The sequence below is a fragment of the Barbus barbus genome, assembly GCF_936440315.1.
Source record: "Barbus barbus genome assembly, chromosome: 9".
NCBI lineage: Eukaryota > Metazoa > Chordata > Actinopteri > Cypriniformes > Cyprinidae > Barbus > Barbus barbus.
In genome coordinates this window covers 13,512,517-13,532,871 of record NC_136737.1, presented here as the reverse complement: position 1 = coordinate 13,532,871, position 20,355 = coordinate 13,512,517, and the positions used below count along the sequence as shown (strand labels likewise).

The window sequence follows — 20,355 nt, the reverse complement described above, 5'->3', positions numbered from 1 at the left end:
TGAATATTAAAAAATATATATATATATTATTTCAAAAAATGTTTTCAAATGATAAATGAAGGCACTTTATTCCATTGTTTTATTTTATCGAAAGATTCTTTAAAAATTAAATTTGTACTGTACCTTAATGTCATCCAACAAATATATTTATGTTTACATTTAAACACTAGCACTGTAAAAAAAAAGAAAATAATAATAATAAATGAATGTGCTTTTTATTTCAAATACTTAATTATTGCTACCTAACTTTTTTTATTTTATTTTATTTTTATTAATTACAAAATGTAGAAAATTGTTATATTTATTTATTTATTTTTTTTGGCCAAATCCAAATGTGACACAAACAACACGCAGAAAGAAAAAACAAATCGAAACAAAACATGAAACTCATCTACAGACCCTCATGACACGTTATGTGTACTACAAAAGTTAATGCTATAAAATCACTTTAATATCCGTTATGTCATACTGTGACTTTGCACAACTTGTAATTCCAGCTTCACATATAAATATAGGCCTTTTTAATTTACCTTTAAGATAATAGTTTTGGAGTATTCAAGTGGATCGGGTAGAACTAACACTCAACGATTCATTAACCTAGAGCTCTGCAATGACACTCCATGTGTCACTTATATTGCGAAACACTTTTACGTTAGAAAAACACACCCAGTTCATGGGGTTAGGCCTTTGTTCAATTCACTAAAACAAATATGCTTTATTATTGTGAATACTGGAGGTGGTGTGCATCAGTTAAAGCTTAAAGCTCTTTGTAGAACAACAACAACAAAAATAGCACTACTATAGCAAATATTTCGCAAACCACAACAGTAAAAAAATTGTATTCATCTTAAAAGAGCAGGATGTAAGCGAGTAAGTGCGCCACATCAAGACTTGGGTAAACAGACGGGTGTGAAAACAGCAGCATTCCCTTCTAGCGTTCAGGCAAGTCTGAGCAAGACTTGAGGAGCTGTTGAGTTTATTTCACCGTTTTAAGTGTGATGTCACACATTACAGTGGCCCCCAAATATATTGGGAATCATGCTTAAAATGTGCAAATCAACAAAATATCACACAAATGTTTTTCTAAATCACTTTCTTGAGTTATTTTTGCAATTACATTTACTCAACTGCTGCATTTTTTAGTAGATATATTAAGTCAATGCATCTCAAGTCCTCACAAGTGTCCTATTAAATTAACCAAAGGTGAATTTCATCACATTAACTGAACAGCATCATTTTGTCCTCATTCCAATACCTATATATATTGTTTTATCATTTAAAATGCCTCAAACTTGTGCTATTGTTATTCAAAAATCAATCTAATTTGGTTTGATACTTTGCATAAAAATAAATGTAATGACATTTAGATACTTTTTGAAGTGTACAAATACTTTTGGAGCCTTTTTAAAAGTGGAAATATAATAGTACAGGTCTATGTCTATTTAGCATCTACTTAGTTGTCGTTTCTACTTTAATTGATTTTTCTCTTGATCAATACATTTAGTCTAAGTAAAGTGAAAGCATAATCCACAATTTGGATTCATAATAAACCCTGAACACACACGCTAATACACCTTTATAGAAAGACTAGCGCCTAATTAAGTATTTGTTCTACTAAATTAGACTAAACAAATTATTACTACAACTCGCCCAAAATCATAAATCAACTCACCAGAGATCTCAGAAATGCACTTGAATGGCTGAATAAATGTCTCAGACAGCATGTCGCATCGACAGTAAAGTACGGTCTTAACCCAACCCACACCTGAGCACTTCCGGTGACTCACCTGTCAGCTGCTTCATGCTTGTAAAATAGCAGATGTAGTAGTTTGATTTTATTTTTCTATTTAGTTGTGTCTTAGAATGGAAGTTTAATGTAGCTTAAATGTAAAATTATAAATAATAATAATAATAAACATCAATTTAATTTATTTTAGAGTATATATTAATGGCATTAATACAGTACAGCCAATCAGAAGGGCGTATGGACGGGTTAAATATGTAAGTATCAATCAAATTATTACTCATTAAACGATTTTAACGTTGTTCAAAATACATACTGTGACTGTTACAGTCTTTGTCATACAATACACGTAACTGTTCACTTGTAGTTCACAGTTTGGACGTTTTTGTTTCCCTTAAGTTATTTTCAAGATCTGAAGTAAATGATCTATTGTCGCTTTCATTAAGCCGATGAATGATATACGAACTCAAACCATTGTCTAATTATGGAATACTCGTTATTTAGAAGTTATGAATCACTGATGCTTTAAAAGTGTTGATGGAATTAAATATTCAAGAAGAAACGTTCTAAAAAATATCCACAATGTTGCCTACAATCACCTTAGATTAGGCAACACTGTGTTTATGGATCTGCTGCATGAGATTTTTGAATATTTTCTCTTGACAGGACATATGGATATGCATATTTAAGAGTGGTTCTTTAATTAGCCACTTTTGAGTACTAGAAATCCCCTTAAATTACTAAAATAATAGTTATTAGTTATTATTCTAGCACTCATACTTCTACTCAAGTGTGCAGTGTTTCTAGTAACTACAAAGATTTTAGTAGGCTGTTATACATTGTTGCAAATATTGATGAAATTTTATTACCTATTCATTAAAGTCAAACAATAATCAGCAGGCTGCACATGAGGCCATGCAAAATTTATTGAATGCAATTGAAATCGAACATGTTACTTGAACAATTACTGTGACAGCACAGCGCCTGAAAGAAAATAAGAGAGAGAGAGAGACGTGCTGGAGAGATTAGAGAACACACACTGTACAGTTTTCTATCGTGCTCTTTTACAGTTTAATAACCCTTGTTTGTGGCTGAAAATGGCCAAATAGGCCAAGTATGGCGACCCATACTCAGAATTTGTGCTCTGCATTTAACCCATCCAAGTGTACACACAGTAGTGAACATACACCCGGAGCAGTGGGCAGCCAATGCTGCGGCACCCGGGGAGCAGTTGGGGGTGCCTTGCTCAAGGGTCTCACCTCAGTCGTGGTATTGAGGGTGGAGAGTGTTGGTTATTCACTCCCCCACCTACAATCCCTGCCGGACTCGAGACTCAAGCCCACAACCTTCGGGTTACAAGTCCAACTCTCTATCCATTAGGCCAAGACTGCCCTATTGTAATTGTAATGGATGTAAGATGTCAGCTACTGTGTATTCAGGGCCGTGCACATATTTCCATTCCAAACACCGACACATCACTGCTCGAGAAATGTTTGAATGGGAGAACAGGTGTGCAAGTTTATGTTTCGAGAGGCAAGCACTAGAAATAACTGCAGTTTTTACAATTCCTAAAGGGCACAAAAGAAAGGCCGTCATCAGGCAACAAAGCCTCTACCCGTATACAGCCACATTCTGCCTTAAAAGGATTAAAGGTGTGGTTTCATTTAGCTACCATAGTTTGGCGAACTTTTGCTGGCGAAATTAAATCATTTCATTAAAAGGAATACCGCTTGCAGATTTCGCAATGGATTCACACAAATTTTGCGCTTTGACCAATAAAAAGCTGCTTGGTTTGACAGTGACTTCTTCATGGCTACACTGTTACCAATGGACCTTTTTGCCAAAGAAAATTCATATTTTCACCAAAATATGATCGCACTTTAAGGGGAAATGCTAACAGACAGATTCGTAACATCTTAAAATGCCACACAGACTCCAGGCGTAAAAATGCGGCATGTCTTACCCCCTTGTAAACAATTATTTTTATTATTTAAAATAATTTACCAATCAAACAATTTAGCCCTCAGTTGCAAAACACGGAAATGGCTCCAACAATCCGGTAAAATATATAATTTGGCAAACTGCTGTTAATACTTTTGCGTGACCCGGGACAGGGAAATTCTTCAAATCAGTCACCACAAGCATACATAAGAGTACAAAAGTATTTTGAAAATAATTATGACTCCAGCACATGATGTTACTCATCTTCATTCATGGAAATATCGTTCAAACAATTCAGTAAACCTGATTTATTATTATTTTTAAATCGCACCGACAGAATGGTTTGGTTTTCTAACCCCTAGTCTTATTTAAGACCTTTTATGAACGGAATGAAATGAATTCACAATCCTGCTGTGAATCAATGCCATTAGATAATTTTAAAACCCATCAAAAGTGGGTTCGGCCTGCAAACAAAACCACTCACTGCACATTAGCACACTGGTTAGTGTATACTAGATATGACAGGATTCCCTTACAGTACTAAACTGTTATAATCACAAGCTATGCATGTGAGAACCTCTCCATAAGCAGCCGTACAATCGTTTCAGGACAGTCGTAAAAAATAATTCAAATAAAAACAGAGACAAAAAGCAACATAAGGCCACACGTCAACATATGTGTGAGATTTTCTAAGAACATTCAGTGCTTTAGTGTACCAAACTTTTCATTATTTTCCTTTTTTTGGCACATTTAAATAAAAACGACACGTATGCGGTGCAGTAAAACAACTTGAATCACACAGTCTGGGGTGTTTGATCCATTTGCCACCCCATAGAGTTTTACATTCCAGTTGTGCATAATCTTTTGTGTCCGAACGACAACTGACGGAAGAGTGTAAAAAGTGTTGTAGGATTCGATTATGTACAAACAAGTGCACTGAGATTGTGTACGTCCGCCGTCGAGAAACACTAGGACTTCACGGCCGCTACTTTCTTCGGCGTTCCTGGTTTTTTGGTCTGCCACAGGTGGCTGTGGATTGTGATGGCATCAACGTTTGCCGACATGGTCTTGGCTGGAATTTGGCTGAACTGCTTCCTGTCTGAGTTGTACTTGTAGAGGCCGTCGATCATCTTGCGCGAGATGGTTTTAGGACCGATTCCGGCCAATTTGTTGATCTCCTCTGTGTCGGGGCAGTAGGTGTAGAGCGAGCGGAACTGGCAGCCGGAATCCCGGAACAGAATCAGGAAGTTGTTGGCCCCTGATTTCTCCATTTCCTTGAGAAAACGAATAAATATGATGAATAAAATGTATAATATAAATTTAATGGGGGGAATACAATTAATTAATTTAATACATAAAAAAAACATTTTTTATAAAAAATGTTTAATTAAATGCACAAATTAAATTTATTTTATGTATTTTTTTTTTTATTCATTTAGTCAAATGATTAATCGCATCCAAAATAAACATTTTTGTTTACATTATATGTATGTGTATTGTGTATATTTATTATGTATATATAAACACACACACACCGTATATATTTTGAAAATATTTACACATCTATATATTCATATTATTAAACTTTATATTATATATAAATATATTTAATATATAAACATAGCATTTTCCTTAAATATATACATGCCTGTGTTTGTATTTGTATATACATAATAAATATACAGAGTATAAACACATATATTATGTAAACAAAAACTTTTATTTTGGATGCGATTAATCATGATTAATCATTTGACATCAATATATTCATTTAATTTATTTGTTAAATAAAATATCATGTGTTCATTGCATTTAATAGCCATGTTACGAAATAATAATCGTAGTATTAATTGCAAAATTGACATGCTTACTTCCAAAATCTTGTTTTTCTGTCCTTCATTGACTTTGCCAGCCAAACAGCAATGTGCCAAAGCATTCTGAATGATATGCTTATTTGACTTTGCACTGGGCTCCTTATATAATTTAGGACCTGCAGCAAAGAAATAGTGATGGTATTATGTAATGTCATAACACAATATAAAAGTTATTGGACCTTTGGAGTCTGCAGTTCACCCTCCAGTTGTCACCTCCTGTCACCTGATGTTCTGAACATGTTTTATCCACCTTATTCTTCCCGTAAAAATGGGCACGGGCATTTTTTACTTTTACACGGCCATTATACACTTGCTTCCAGTCTCATCCGCATCCAACTATTTGTAGGTGTACAAAACCGTTCGTTTTGCAGCTTGATATTGCAAATTGGTGTGTCTTACCATATTATTTTAATGTATTATCTTAATTATGAACACACTGGTTTCTAGTGCAATCTGTTTTTACAGTTTACTGCACGTAATTCTTGTTATTTTCCTATAGCGGCTAATGAACCGTAAGTCTCGCCCATAGGCTTACTTCCACATTGAAGAATAAGGTGGATACATTAAAATTGAATTATGTTCAGTATGTTTAAATGTTTGGTCATTTAGAAAAGCTTAGATATAGACAGTATTGTTTAGAACTAATATACAGGCTCCCTCTGGTGGACCGGAAGTGGAGCCGCAGCCGATAAATATTGTGAAACATTTTAATATTTTAACCTGTGTATTCAGTGTTGGATGTCAGTGAGGATGTGGTTGAACCATTCTCCCAGTCTTTCTCTCCGTTACGGCTGCTGGAGCGAGTGAGCGACAGGCAACCGTCTGCTGAGTCAGGCCTACTGGGATGACATGAAAAACTTAGTCCTGCAATCCATCAGATTCTGATACATCTACTAACAACAACTGCTCTCATGCAAAATCAAGAATAACTGAATTAAAGCTCTTAGTCATAAATAATGTTTTTTATTGCATGTAATTTCCCTGGTATCAGCATCAAACAAAACAACAAAAATAAAATACTTTTAATGTGACGTATTGGAGAAAGCAACAGAATATTAAATGCGTGTTAAACCAGCCACATGTATTAAAAAGTTTAATAAAAAAAAAAATGTTATTTTAATAACATTATGGAAGCTTCTAAGAAGCCTTTAGCAAAAGTGTGAAGTGCAGATCTTTATTTTTGTGTTTTTGAAGTTTCAGTGCCAGTGTGAAGGTTAGTGACCTTAAAACTTTGCTTGTTCAATAATGTCAAAATGAAACAAAAAAGCTGTGATGGGTGACCTATAGTAGCCATCTTTATTGTTCAAAGATGGGGGATCATTCCTTGTGTTGCTGCCAAACTCAAAGCAAAACAGGATGTTCTTCTTGAACAGAAGATGGAAGCGCAAAGAGTCTTATCCAACTACGACTGACCTTCTATTTCTCACACGAGGAGAGCTCAAAAAGTAGAAAAGACTGCCAGATGCTAAGCTACTGCTTCTAAGAAGCAAGAACATTTAAGAATACGAAGGAAAAAATACAGAGAATTCAAAGGACACTGGGTTAGTATTGTACAGTAAACCTAGAGAAATATACAGAATTGCAGGGAAACACAGGAAGTAAACATAACATTCTGCTGACTGCTTGAAGTGCTTCTTACCTTTGTGTTTTCTTATCTGAGTTGACACTGTCGTTATCTCCAAGAGATGCCAGAGACAGGCTGGACACTGAAAAAACACGAGGTCGTGAACCTGGATGCAAAACAAAATGGGACAGGACCCACAGTTACACAAGACAACAGCAAGCCCGCCAACCTTTGTGTTACCCTCATAACAGTACAGCTCTCTGCATTTATGTTATTATCTTTCTAACTTCTTCAAACTGTCTAAACACACACAAAAGAGTGTAATTTTAAAGATTCCTAAAAGAATTCAGCCAGATTGGTTAAATTAATTCAAAAGAGTACTTTGAAGTTAGTTGGAAATTAGTTAGAAAGTTAATAAATTGGTTAGAATAGATATTTAGAGCAAGTAAAGATCTAGAGTTCTCGTTAGAAGGAAATACAGAGGGATGCATTGAGCTGGACAGGAAAAGGCTGAGAGTAGCACAAAGCATGCAGTGCCGGGCTTTGCCAGTTTGCCCTTTACCTGCCGTGGCCCTGACAGGAGTCCTGGGGGATTCCATCACATCTCTGTGGATGGACTTGGGCCGTGGTTTCCTCTGTTTGGCCCCCGCAGGACGCGGTTTGACAAGCGTGTCCATGTCCTTCATAAGCTTCAGCTGTTTTCTCCTCAGGTACTCCTGTTTTATAAATTCTCGTCGGGCTTTGTCTTCTTCCTTCTTCATGCGGTCTTCCTCTGCTTTCAGTCTGTTGAAAAAGACAGATATTGAAATGAGGGGAAGGAGTGTAGATTTAGTGTCTGACAGCTGGGCTGGGTGTTACCTGGCCTCTTCTTTCTTTTGCTCAAGCTCCACCTCCAGTTGTTGTTTCCTCTGCTGGCTCTCCCGTTCTCTTCTCAGCCTTTTATCCAGAAGCGCTGCTCGCTTTATGGCCATGCTGTCCTCTTCTTTCATATCATCCTTATAACATTAACACATTATCAGAATGGATATTAAGAATCTCTGTTAATGTCTTATGTTCAGATCTATCAAGTATCTGAACAAGGAATCTGAAGGCAATATACTGATGTTGATGTGAACAGTCTGGATGAGCCAGATACGCCACACTGCTCAGACTCCCTGCAGAACGCTAACACAATAAAATAAATTATTTATTTGACTTTGTTTTCTGACCTAGATCAAACAGCTGCATTTTCTAGGGATCTGTCCCAAGCTAACCTCCTTCTACGACTAAAAATAATTTGATATGTTATAGTCACACAGTATTTTCCTGAGCTAAAGCTATGATTACCCCATTTTGGGTTATAACTATGGCCCTTCAAACAGCTAGATTTTTAAAAGTTTCTTAATAAAATGTAACAGGCACTTGCCACCACACTGCTTAAGTGTTCTTGATGGCTGCTAGGGCATTGTTAGCTGTTTCCCAAGTTGTTCTGTGTTGTTTTAACAAATTGCTAGGCTATTGTTAAGGTTCTCTAGGTGGTTACTTACTGGCCCAAGACAACATAGCTCGCCATAAAGCCAAGAAAGTCTCCTCAACAAACCACATAATTTAAGGTAGCATTCAAGTTCATAGACCAAATGGTGTGTGACAAGATTTGATAACACCAACATTTTTACAGGTAAATTACCTTAAAGAGATAGTTCACCCAAAAATTAATTAATTAATCACCCTCATATCATTCCAAACCTGTAAAAAAATCGCTCGTCTTCGGAACACAAATTAAGATATTGTTGATGAAATGCAAGAGCTTTCTGACCCTGCATAGACAGCAACACAACTGACACGTTCAAAGCCCAGAAAGGTAGTAAAGACATCGTTAAAACGGTCCATGTGACATCAGTGGTTCAACCTTAATTGTATAATGCTATGAGAATACATTTTGTGCACGAAGAAAACAAAAATAACTTTATTCAACAATTTCTTCTCTTCTGTCAGTCGACGCGTGCTCACAAGAGTACCACGATGCATGCAGAATAATTTGTTGAATGTAGTCGTTATTTTTGTTTCTGTATTTTTTGTTTTTGCACACAAAAAGTAAAAAGAAGAGGAACCTTTTCATAGTTCCTAGAACTATTGGCGGAAGTTCCCGAAATAGAAACGTATTTAGTTCTAAGAACTCCATTTGGGGGAACCAATTTAGCTCCTACTTCAAAGTAGAGTCTAAAACAGTTCTATAGGATCTACCAGTGACAGTGTACTCTGATTGACCAAACAAATATGAAACACCAGCTACCCGGCATTTTTAAAAAGCCATGTAAACAATTACTCCACAAACATGGAAAACACAGATAATGGCATTTACCTGTTGTATGCAGTGTTTTGTTCTTTTCTCAGCCTCAGTGATAACACTGCAAGTTGTCATAGGAGATTTAGTCTGATTCTCGTGCTCAGTTAATCACGTAAATTGTGTGTTTACATTCCATCTCCGTTATCACGAAACCCATGACACACATCAAAAACAGCTCTGAATGTGGTGTCCTCCATTCATCGGTTGATTTTTGTAAATACCGCGAATAAAGACGTCACCTGGGCCACTTCAGAGGTCCAACTGCCGGTGCGAATGCAACCAGGAAAACGGCCCAAGGGAGAAATTAGTTCCCCCGGGTTCCTAGAACCTAGTTCCTAGAGAGCTCTTGGATTTCATCAAAAATTTCTTAATTTGTGTTTCGAAGATGAACGAAGGTTTTATGGGTTTGGAACGACATGAGGGTAAGTATTTAATGACAGAATTTTCTTTTTTGGGTGAACCATCCCTTCAAGTTCAAACTGCTAACAGTAAGCAATAGCAATAGTGACACTTGCCTTAGAATTCACCACTAGGTATTCACATATGGTAGTGGTGGAGTTTATTTTTTATTTAGAGTTTATTATTAATCTACCGATTAAGACAAGGATCCTCTGACATTCATATCTACCTTGAAAAAGAATCCACAGCACATTTTCTGTTCATCGTCCAGATTTTCCCCTGAAGTCTCCTTCTCGCCTTCTTCTTCCAACGCCTGTCCATCCAGGGGCTTGAGAACAGACAGTGGAACCTCAATCAAATTTTTGTTGGTCTGATGGGTGATGTCAACAGGCTCAGTGGGAGTGACAATGAAGGTCTCCATTACAATCTGCGACAAAACCTCCGACACACTAGATTCCACTGCAGGCTTAATCTCATTTGTTGGCTTCCCCAGCTGTACCCTTTCCTCAGTTGGTTTGTTCTCCTTCTTGCTCTCCTCTCGCCTATCTTCTGGCTCCTTGGCTGACAAGTCAGCATCTTCGGTTAAAGCCTGTTGCGATTCTTTGGTTGGGGAGGTGATGGTACCAGCAGAACATTCAATCGACAACGACTCAAGGACTTGTTCTATGTCCTTGTCTGTGGCTTCAGCTCCTGATGGTGGTTTCTTCTCATTTCCCAAATAAGAAAATGAGGAGGACACGGACTGAGATGGAGAGAACCTTCTCAAGCGTGGTATGCTGTCCACCGACTGTGGAACGGTCAGGACTCGGTTGAAGGGAGTGATCTTTAGCTCACTGGGTCTGGGTGTCCTTGGTGTCTTGGAATGGAAAGAAGCAGACTTCCTCTTAAGGTTTGTAGGGGAACGGTGTGTAGCTCTAGGAGAATCTGCAGGTGAGGGAGAGCCTGAAGAGCGTGCCCCACTCCCTCTGAGCTCTCGCACCTGCTTTTGCGGTGAAGGTTGAGGTGGTGACACAACCCAAGCCTGTTGCTCCCGCATCTGCATGATTACCTCCTGCTGCTGGGCCAGCCGCTGCATCTCACTCTGCAAGAACCTCAGGGAATGATTGAGCTTCTCAATGGAGCGCGTGTATTCCATCAGGTCTGCCTCGGATGTACCATCCTCACCAGCAGACTTCACCGGAGACTTGACGGGCTGAGGTGTCTCCGCTGGCGTCTTGCTTCCCTCTGAACTGGGAGTGTCCTCTTGAGAAGTTGAGGTGCCATCTACTCCTTTCCTCTTGACAACTGTGAGGAAAGCACTGCGTCCCATCTTCTGACGGTGGCGGGTAAAAGCCGCCTCTACTTTCTTCTTCTGAGCCTCAATGGCTCGACGCTTCTCTTCAAGTCTCATGCGAAGCTGCACCATTTCTGCAGCCATGGCCTGGGCCGGATCCTTGGATGGCTGATGTGCAGGGCTGACCTCAGGTGAAGGAGCCCAGGAAACAGAGTGAGGAATGCCGAGATCTGAACTGTCTGGTGTTGTGCTTTGGGAAGTAGCACCTTTGGCCTCCACGTTTGGATTCAGTTTACGAAATTTCTGCTCAGCAAAGCTGGTCATCTTAATCCCAGGTGTAAAAGCAGGGGTGCTTCCGGCAGGAGATTTGCTGCTTAGGCTGCTGGGACATGGGCTTGTAGAGCCCTGGCTATGGCAAGCTCTTGCCTCAAAGTCTTGATCCGTATCAAGCTCCATACTGACAGTACAATCCCTAAGGGATGAATCCTCGTCTAGGGTCTCTTGGATGTCCTCCGTCCGCACATGTATGCCGGTGTCTACTTCAGTGGTGGGTGTACTAGCAAGCCCTTTGGTCGTTTCTGAAACTGAGTCAAGCTCGCCATCCTTTGCTTCAGGGTTCAATTCACTATTATTCTGGAGGTGAAGAAAGAAGCCCTCACGGGGCGCTTGGGCCCTGGGGCTCTGAGATTTCTTCTCTGAGTTGTGGATGATCTCAAGAGCCTCTTCGATGCTTGGTGGCCCTGAGCCATTTAGACGACCATCATGATTTCCTGACAGGCTCTCAGGACAGCCTTCCTCCTCAATGCCCATGTTCTTTCCATTGACAGGCTGAAAGGACAGGTTTCTCTTGATGCCCCTGGTGCCGTGGGGCATCTTGAAACCAAAACCTTCAGTGCTGACAGACCGAGTCATCCCTCGGCCAGGGGGTGTTTGATTAGTGCTCTCTTTATCAAATGGGATTTCAAAGGACACTCCCTGAGCAGCAGACCTGGAGAAAAAAGAGAAGATGGTATCCAACAGCATATAGTTTCAAACTCGACATCTTCTCTATAATGAGATGAATTTGCACTTACTTCTTCTCTTTGGGCCAAGTACCCATGAAGCTTTCCACAAATGACATTGAGGTTGATCGCTTGATCTCACCTGTACAGCACACATATAACTTGTATAGTACTGGATTAATTTCAAATTAAGACTTATATTTTGTTATCATAAAACATTTTTTAGGCCTTTTAACTTTACCTGAGCCTGAAGTTTGTGGATGAGGTCGGAGAGGGAGACTTTAACATGAACATAAAAATATGAATATCCATCCAATTTTACATTTGAATTTCAACAGGCATTCAAAGTAAATAAAGCAGAAAGGGTAAGGTTTTCAATAAAAGAGACTTTTGATATACCTTGGTCTGTCTGGACTAGGAGGTCTTTCCATGAAACTTCTCTTTGTGACTTTAGAGATTGGCACAGAGGGCAGATTTTTCAGTGAAGGGCCTGGTGCTATAAATGACAATACAAATGTGTCTGTTTACGATTGTAAACACCATTAGCTAATAATTCTGGGAAACACATTCTATTGTAATATTAGTCTACCTTCAGTGTCCAGCACCTGAGGCTGGACGAATGGCGGCTTAACAACCTCGAACCACCAGAAGAGCTCAGCCATAAACACAAGATAGTTATTCTGGTAAAAACAAACAAACAAACAAACACATTAACTTGCATTGCAAGCATTCTTTTCCCCAAAATAATTTGCATGCTCATATAAATCTAGTATGTGTAATATTCCTCCTCTGCCACAAGATATCTCTGCAATTCTCTAAATCCTGGTAGTGCATGAACGGACACCACCTGGAGACAAGAGTGCCCTTTTCCTTCAAATTTAATTTAGCTTACATATAAGGAATGCTGAGGGGTTTTATGGTGTACAGTATATACAGTATAGCTTTTTTGTTTGGTCCAATAATGCACACAACCTTTTCATGCTACATTTTAATGCCAATACTACAGAATTCATGACCTTGAATTCACAGAGGGTACCTTACTTGATGAAAAATGCCTCTGATACACTATTCCCACTCAGCAGAATTTACATCTAGCAGTTTAAAGGCAGGGTAACTGCAGCAATTATCCGAGGCCACTCCCAGAAGACATTACCTTAGCATTTTAATTGACTTTCAACAAAGGGTCCTTGCTCGCTTTATAGCCTAGAGTACCTCTAGACTCTCAAAGCCACATCTACTGCATATAACCAAATGATTAAAGCATTTATTAATATAATCCAAGGCATTAACTGTTAACATTTGCAACCGCCTTTAATAATACAATAACATTAATGTCACATAAACTGAGATAGACAATGACATCTCTGAATTCAATAATGAAATGCCTTAACTGAAAATTGAGTGTTTAATCTTATTTTTATACATTACTGACACTCTATCCTCCAATTTGATACTGTTAACTGCTTTGACACAATCTGTATTGTTAAAAGAGCTATATAAATAAAGGTGACTTGACTTGACTTGACCTACTAGCAAATTAACAAAGACAAAGCCACCCATTGTCAATCAATTAATATACTCTATAGTGAAATTTGTACACAACCTCACTGATTTTATGCAATACCATGAAACCCAATCTACCACCGCTACTGGCAATAACTAAAGGAATAAATAAAGGGGTCCACTGGCAACATTTGTATTGAGTGGCTGAGAGACCCGGAGCAGGCACGTGTTTGTACCCAGATGGTGTTTGGCACATGCGTCCTCTCCCCCATCTGCCTAGCTATGTACTTATTCACACAAAAGGCGTGAATGTATAATTAGATGGCTTATCTGTAGTTTTAGGGAATAAAATGTTGGTTTTAATTAAGGATACCAATTTAAAGTGGTAATTTAGTATATATAATTATTTTTAAAATAATGTTAAAAAAATTAATCATGCTTCCTCACCCGTATGCAAATTCCTTAATAACAGCATGCCAACAGAATCTTCAAACATTGTTTTCAAAATATGCAGCTTATTATTGGTGAAACTTGGAGAATCAAAAATTAATTGCATATATCAATATTAATTGAGAAAGGACCCAGACAAGTTTGCAAATTGCAGAAAAACAATATAGAATATATATAGAAAATATACATTTTAAATGTACTGTTTTCTCAAAATTCTATAAATATACATCTATAACCTTCTTTTCATTCGTTTATCTATTTAATTTTTAACTTGGATTTTTGGAGCTTTTTACTTAGGTCAGGTCAGGTCACAATACAGTTCAGATTCGAACCTGCATTTCAGCAAATGAAGCACATGTGCAGACCGCACTGAACATTTTTAATAAAAGGAAGCAGCTGGGATTAGATTAGCTCTGACAGAAACTGGGTCAAGGTTACAGCTCAGTAACCTGCTCTCAATTCCACTCATATTTCTGAGATTCAGCTCTGAAGTCTGGTACTGTATCAGACTCTGCTCATGTCCTCTAACCAGAAGCTGTTTGGTGCTAATAAAACCCAACACACTGTGAGATTTTGCTACCATTTGTGGAATAAGAGTTTAAACAAAAAACAGACGGAACATTGATTCTAGTAGCACTGTTCTCTGTTTAGAGTTTCTAAGGTGATTTTAAACAACCTCGTTGTGGTTTAATAAGCATGGCCAGGTTTCCAGCCACTGAAACAACCGTTTTATTCCATGTTGATGGAACAGAAATGTCTGTTCCATCAACATCCCAAGAAGAACCAAAGGCTTATTGGTCAACATGACTGAAAATCTTGGCAGCAGATGTTCTTTTTCTACAGTTCAGAGAGGACCGAGATCAAAGACATGAAGACATAACATTCAGAATTAAACAAAAGTGGTCTTCACTTCCACATGACACCAAGAAAGTCCATAGAGTGGTTAATAACTGACAAAGTCTAAAGGTAAAGATCTCCAGTTTGACGATATCTAGCTCGCAAAACAACATTTTTCCATTTCCTAATAACATTTTGATATCTTAAGAAGAAGAAAATCTCAGATTTCCCAGAGAAAAGCACATAATGAAAAATAGGTCTAGGTTTAAAAAAAAAAAAAACTCAAGCGCTTGAGATATTTCCATAATGGCTTGTCTAATAAACCATGATTCCTATATTTAAATATCTTCTAGGCATGTTTAATGTGACTTTATTGCTGTTTTAGTCAACTGCACCAGTCTTTAGAGAATCTGCTTCCATTGGGAGGCTGGTTTAAGCACCACCAACGTTTGAAGGCAAGCTTCATGCTTTTGGCTTTTTAGCAGGAGTAAAGCCAACTCCCACAGGCAGCACTTGCGCTATTGAGAGAAAAGGGCTCCAAATAACAGCATCCCACCCAATCGCATATGTTGTGGCCTATAAAGATTTGACAAACCTTGACCTACAGTTATAAAAGCATCAACCGATGAAACACAAAGGCAAGGAACTTGGAGAACTCTTATGGCATTGAGCTCTAAAGCGCTTCTAACTGAAACCAAATCTAGACACAAGCTATATCTGAAGGCTTACTTTGATGGATGAATGAGCGTAGAGCATGTCCTCCAGATTGAAGTGGCAGCAGTGGTTCAAGTGTTCCTTGCAGAAGTCCTGGATGAGCTGCAGGTTGTACAGACTGTCTGCCAGCGACATGGTCTCCTTCAGGCAAATGTCTGCAAATCAAAGACGATTCAAAGTGCTATACTAATCAGGCGCTACTCACTGACACGGATCATCCGGCATATGTGGTTGATTTGACAAGGACTCAACCAATCACTGAGGAGCCCATTAATCATGGAGTCTAAATGAGTCATGAGGTTGACATTTGCCTTTGGAGATAAATGTAATGCATCCATCATTTGATTTCTAGTCCTCTTCGTCACTGTGATTGGATTAACAGTGAGTTCAGGATGATTAAAATCACATAAACGTTTGAGATTGCTAAATGAGTAGCTGAAGACTATTGTATTCACTAATTCAAAGCAAAATGGCTCAAACTGATTTGTAGCACGTTTAAAAATAACATTATATGTTAAGTCGCAAGTTCGTTTCCCTCTAATGATCCAATCTCAAAGTTTCAGAGAGTAAATATATGAGGGAACCAAGACGAGGAAGCTTATTGACTACTTCAAAAGTTAGGCTAGGTTTACTTTAGTTACTACTGAGCATTTTAATGTTCATAAAACAGAATTTTACACTTTGTCAACTGATATTTTTGGAAGGCTTTGCATACACATTTGCACCTCTCGAAAAGCCTGAAACCACAGAGACTCTTACATAACAAATCCCATTATAATTTCTGATTATGTTTATATTTTTTCCACTTTTTTTTTCTACGTAGATTTTCATTTTCTATGGTTTTATTGGGAAATATTATGAAACAAAAACATTTGTCTGGGCTTTAACAACTTAAAATATTGCATAGTATATTTGAAATATTGAGGGGAAATATAAATATAATAATATTATACTTGTATTACTAAATTTTTATTAATAATATAAAAATACACTACTATTGTAGATATTGCTTTTTATGATGAACTACTTGAAAAAAAAAAAAAATGTATCTCCTAGAATATTTTTTAAAATACTGTGAAAAAAGAAATAAAATAACATGAAACTTTTATTAGTATTATAATTTCTAATAATATAAAATATTAAAATAATACACAATATTATTGTGGATATTGTTTTCTTTGATGAAAAACAAACATTTGTCTAATGTTTCTTGTATAATATTTTACAAATATTGTGAAAAAACAGAAATATAATCATACTTATGTAATTATATTTATATGAATAAAATATATTATTAAATTAATTAATAATACAAAAACATAAAAAGTAATAAACATTTTATGTTGTTGTTTAATTAAATGTTATTAAAATGTGCTTATTGTATATTCTAAAAATATTAAAAAAATAGAAATATAACTTTTATTAGTAGTTATAATTTTTAATAAATATAAAATATTAAAATAATACACAACATTATTGTGGATATTGTTTGATGAAAAACATTTGTCTACTGTTCTTGTATAATATTTAAAAAAATACAGTGAAAAACAGAAATATAATAACATACTAAATCATTTAATAATTCAAAAATATAAACGTAAACATTACAGTTGATTGTTTTGTTGCTTCTTGTACATTCTAAAATATTTTTTAAAATATTTTGCAAAAATACAAATATAATATTATACTTATATTAATACTACAGTTTTTTTATTTTATAATATAAACGTATTAAAATAATACACAATGCCACCGTGTATGTTTTTTTTTTTTTTAAGAAATTTAACATTTTCAAAATACTGGGAAAAAAACATCTCCATGAATATATCATCCACTGTCATGATATTAAAATAAACCTGGATTTTGCATATCACATGCATTTCTACTGCTGATCTGTTTACAATAACAGCATGTGTAAGTAAATACGGGTGGTTTTGATTCAACAGCTCCTGCACACTGTTCCCTCTGAGCGTTGCGTATTATTTTGTGCTCAGTAATGTTAAGGTTTGGCAGGTTTCTGTACCTCCCAGGCGGACGATGGCAGGACAGTAAAAGTGCAGCAGGGCGGCGAGGGCACAGCCATCTGTGCTGTCCTTCAGGAGGTTGTCCACCGGAGGGATCCACGGCACCATCTTGGGCAGAACCTGCTCCTTCCTATAACGTGCCTGGAGCAAACAGACATAAACAAACGATTCAGTAGAGCAAAACACATCTTATAATACCATACAGAGAGCTCATGATGGACCAGTGTATGGAAAAGTACTGAAAATAAGACATGCAATGGGAACTTTAACGGATGGTGACATAAAATCTATTTTTCGCTCAGCCTAATATAAATATTTTTCTGTCAACAGTTTATTGTGTGGTTAATGAAGCTGAGGACAATGTGAAAGCGTCGTCATGGCAACATAAACCTGATGGCGCCACGAGATGGAAGATGAAGCCAGGATGAAAGAAGGTTTTTCTCAATCACACTTACAGGAACCAGCTTCATATACCACTTGGTTGGAGACTTCAGCCAGTCAAAGTATGAATGAGAGAGAGAAGGAAAGAGCAGTTACGTCAGCGAGCAGAGATTATTGAACGCAATCAGCTGTTTACATCCATATGAGATTAAATGTGATCGTCTTTACTAGAAACCAGATTACAAGAAAACAAACAGTGAAACTCTTGAAGCTTGAGGCAGGTTCGGTACTTTTCAAATAAATAAAAATAAATAAATAAATAATTTCGTAAACCTCTATTGGTCAATATTGGATTTTATTTTGTTTATTTATTTTGTGCAGTTAATTTCACCTATTTTTTACATTTAGATTACTTTTATAACATTTAAATGCCTTTCATCATCTACAGTTAATTTCATTTCATTTTCACTATTTATTGTTTTATTTTTCATTTATTTAGACAAAATACTTTCGAATTTTCACTGAGACTGAATCGCTGAGAAAGAAATAGAAACCAAGCCACCAAAAAAGTGCTTGCTTTTCGCTGTCAGGTTGGCTCCTTCATGTTCTTAGTTTTCAGTTTTAAGCTTCTCTCAACTTTTTAAGGCTTAAATGTCTGTAATAAAAGAGGAGTAGCATCAAAAGCATGCCAAAATAACTGTAGGGGTCCAAACTGAAGAAGAGAAAAACTGATGCTCTCTGATCTAAGAGACATTAAACCCTGTGAATCACAATATGAATGCATTTTTACCCAGAATGCCCTAAGAAGACTGCAAAGTTACAGGATTAGTCTTTTGCCAGCGGATTGAGTCTAGAAACAAGTGGGAGCTTGAGACCTGAAAAATTAAAATGTGAAATATATAAAAAATATTTTTATTTATACAGTGCCCTCTATAAGTATTGGAACAGTAAAGATGAAATTGCTCTGTTGGCTGTGGAGTCAAGACATTGACAAATATGATTAAAAGATGAATATGAGACAAAACTACAGAATGTTACATTTTATTATTAGCCGTTTCAACACATACATGTTTTACCAAATAAAAAGAACAGCACTTTTAGAGTTCATCCCACTCATTGATGTGAGCATAAGTATTGGGACAGTTGAACATAAGGCAGATATAAAAGATTAAAAGCTATTATTTAGTTGCAGATCTCTTGCGCACAATCACAGCAGTGAGTCTGTGACCCATAGACATCACCAGACTCTTGGTCTCATCCTTTGAAATACTTTTCCCAGCCTTTAATGCAGCCAATTCCAATCATTGCTTGTTTTGGGGAGTTTCTGCCTTGACTCTCCTCTTCAGCTGGTGAAATTCACGTTCAGTCAGATTTAAATCTGGAGATTGTCTTGGGCAATCTAAGACTTTCCATTTCTTTGTCCTTATAAATTCCTTGACTGAACTGGCAGGGTGTTTTGGGTCATTGTCCTGATGCAATATGAAGCACTTCCCAATGAATCTGGTGGCATTTTCTTGAATATTGGTAGGCAAGATGGTTTTGTACCCTTCCAAATTCATTCTGTTACGGTCATCATACATTAAGTCATCAGTAAAGTTGAGAGGGCCTGTTCCAGAGACAGCCATGCATGCCCATGCCATGACACCACCTCCACCATGCTTTACAGATGAGGCTGTTTGCTTGGGATCATTGTAGTTCCCTTTTTCTCCACATTTTTGCTTTCCCATCACTTAGATAAAGGTTCATCTTGGTCTCATCGGTTCATGAACACAGTTCCAAAATTCTTCTGGCTCACCTTTGTGATTTTTTGCAAACTCTAATCTTGCCTTTCTATTTTTGGTGCTGGTCAGAGGTTTGCATCTTGCTGTGTAGCATCTGTAATTCTGTGTCAAAGTCTCCTGAGGACAGTAGATTGTCAGAGCATCACCCCAGCTTTCTGGAAGTTGTTGCTGATTTTACAGACACGTCTTTTAGGGTTCATTTTCACAGCTTTTATGATTTGTCTGTCATCAACTACTGTTGTTTTCTCAGCCGATCAGGCCGTTGTTGGTTGCTGGTGTAACTGCTGGTTTCCAAACTCTTGATTTCTCCATGCCCTTTGTTTTTGCTTGAGCTCTAATTGACTTCCTCTTTTCTTTTAGCATCCAAATTGCTTGCTTTTCTCTCAAAGTCAGCTCCCTCGTCTTCATCCTGGTTTGTGTGTGTCATCATCAAATGCAAGATTCAGAATACAGAAGTAATGGATATAACTGATACGACACATTCCCTGCTTTTAATATCTGAAGAATCAATGCAACAGGACACAGCTGATCACTTAGAAAGAC

The 20,355-nt window shown here is 37.2% G+C and overlaps 1 protein-coding gene across 1 annotated transcript in view; it reads right to left on the bottom strand.

The window, feature by feature from the left end:
* Positions 1-2,580: 2,580 nt before the first annotated feature.
* The window catches only part of LOC306875158 (calmodulin-regulated spectrin-associated protein 2-like), a 43,102-nt gene continuing 25,327 nt past the window's right edge, over positions 2,581-20,355 (bottom strand). The window contains exons 5-18 of the mRNA XM_079425597.1: positions 18,106-18,138; positions 17,650-17,791; positions 15,642-15,781; positions 12,712-12,802; positions 12,522-12,618; positions 12,364-12,401; positions 12,195-12,264; positions 10,078-12,109; positions 7,982-8,118; positions 7,686-7,906; positions 7,199-7,289; positions 6,280-6,398; positions 5,557-5,675; positions 2,581-4,959 (exon numbers count right to left, since the gene is read on the bottom strand). Of these exons, the coding sequence (XP_079281723.1) occupies positions 4,654-4,959; positions 5,557-5,675; positions 6,280-6,398; positions 7,199-7,289; positions 7,686-7,906; positions 7,982-8,118; positions 10,078-12,109; positions 12,195-12,264; positions 12,364-12,401; positions 12,522-12,618; positions 12,712-12,802; positions 15,642-15,781; positions 17,650-17,791; positions 18,106-18,138 (3,636 nt within the window). The 3' untranslated portion in view covers positions 2,581-4,653. The remainder of the gene's footprint in view (positions 4,960-5,556; positions 5,676-6,279; positions 6,399-7,198; positions 7,290-7,685; positions 7,907-7,981; positions 8,119-10,077; positions 12,110-12,194; positions 12,265-12,363; positions 12,402-12,521; positions 12,619-12,711; positions 12,803-15,641; positions 15,782-17,649; positions 17,792-18,105; positions 18,139-20,355) is intronic.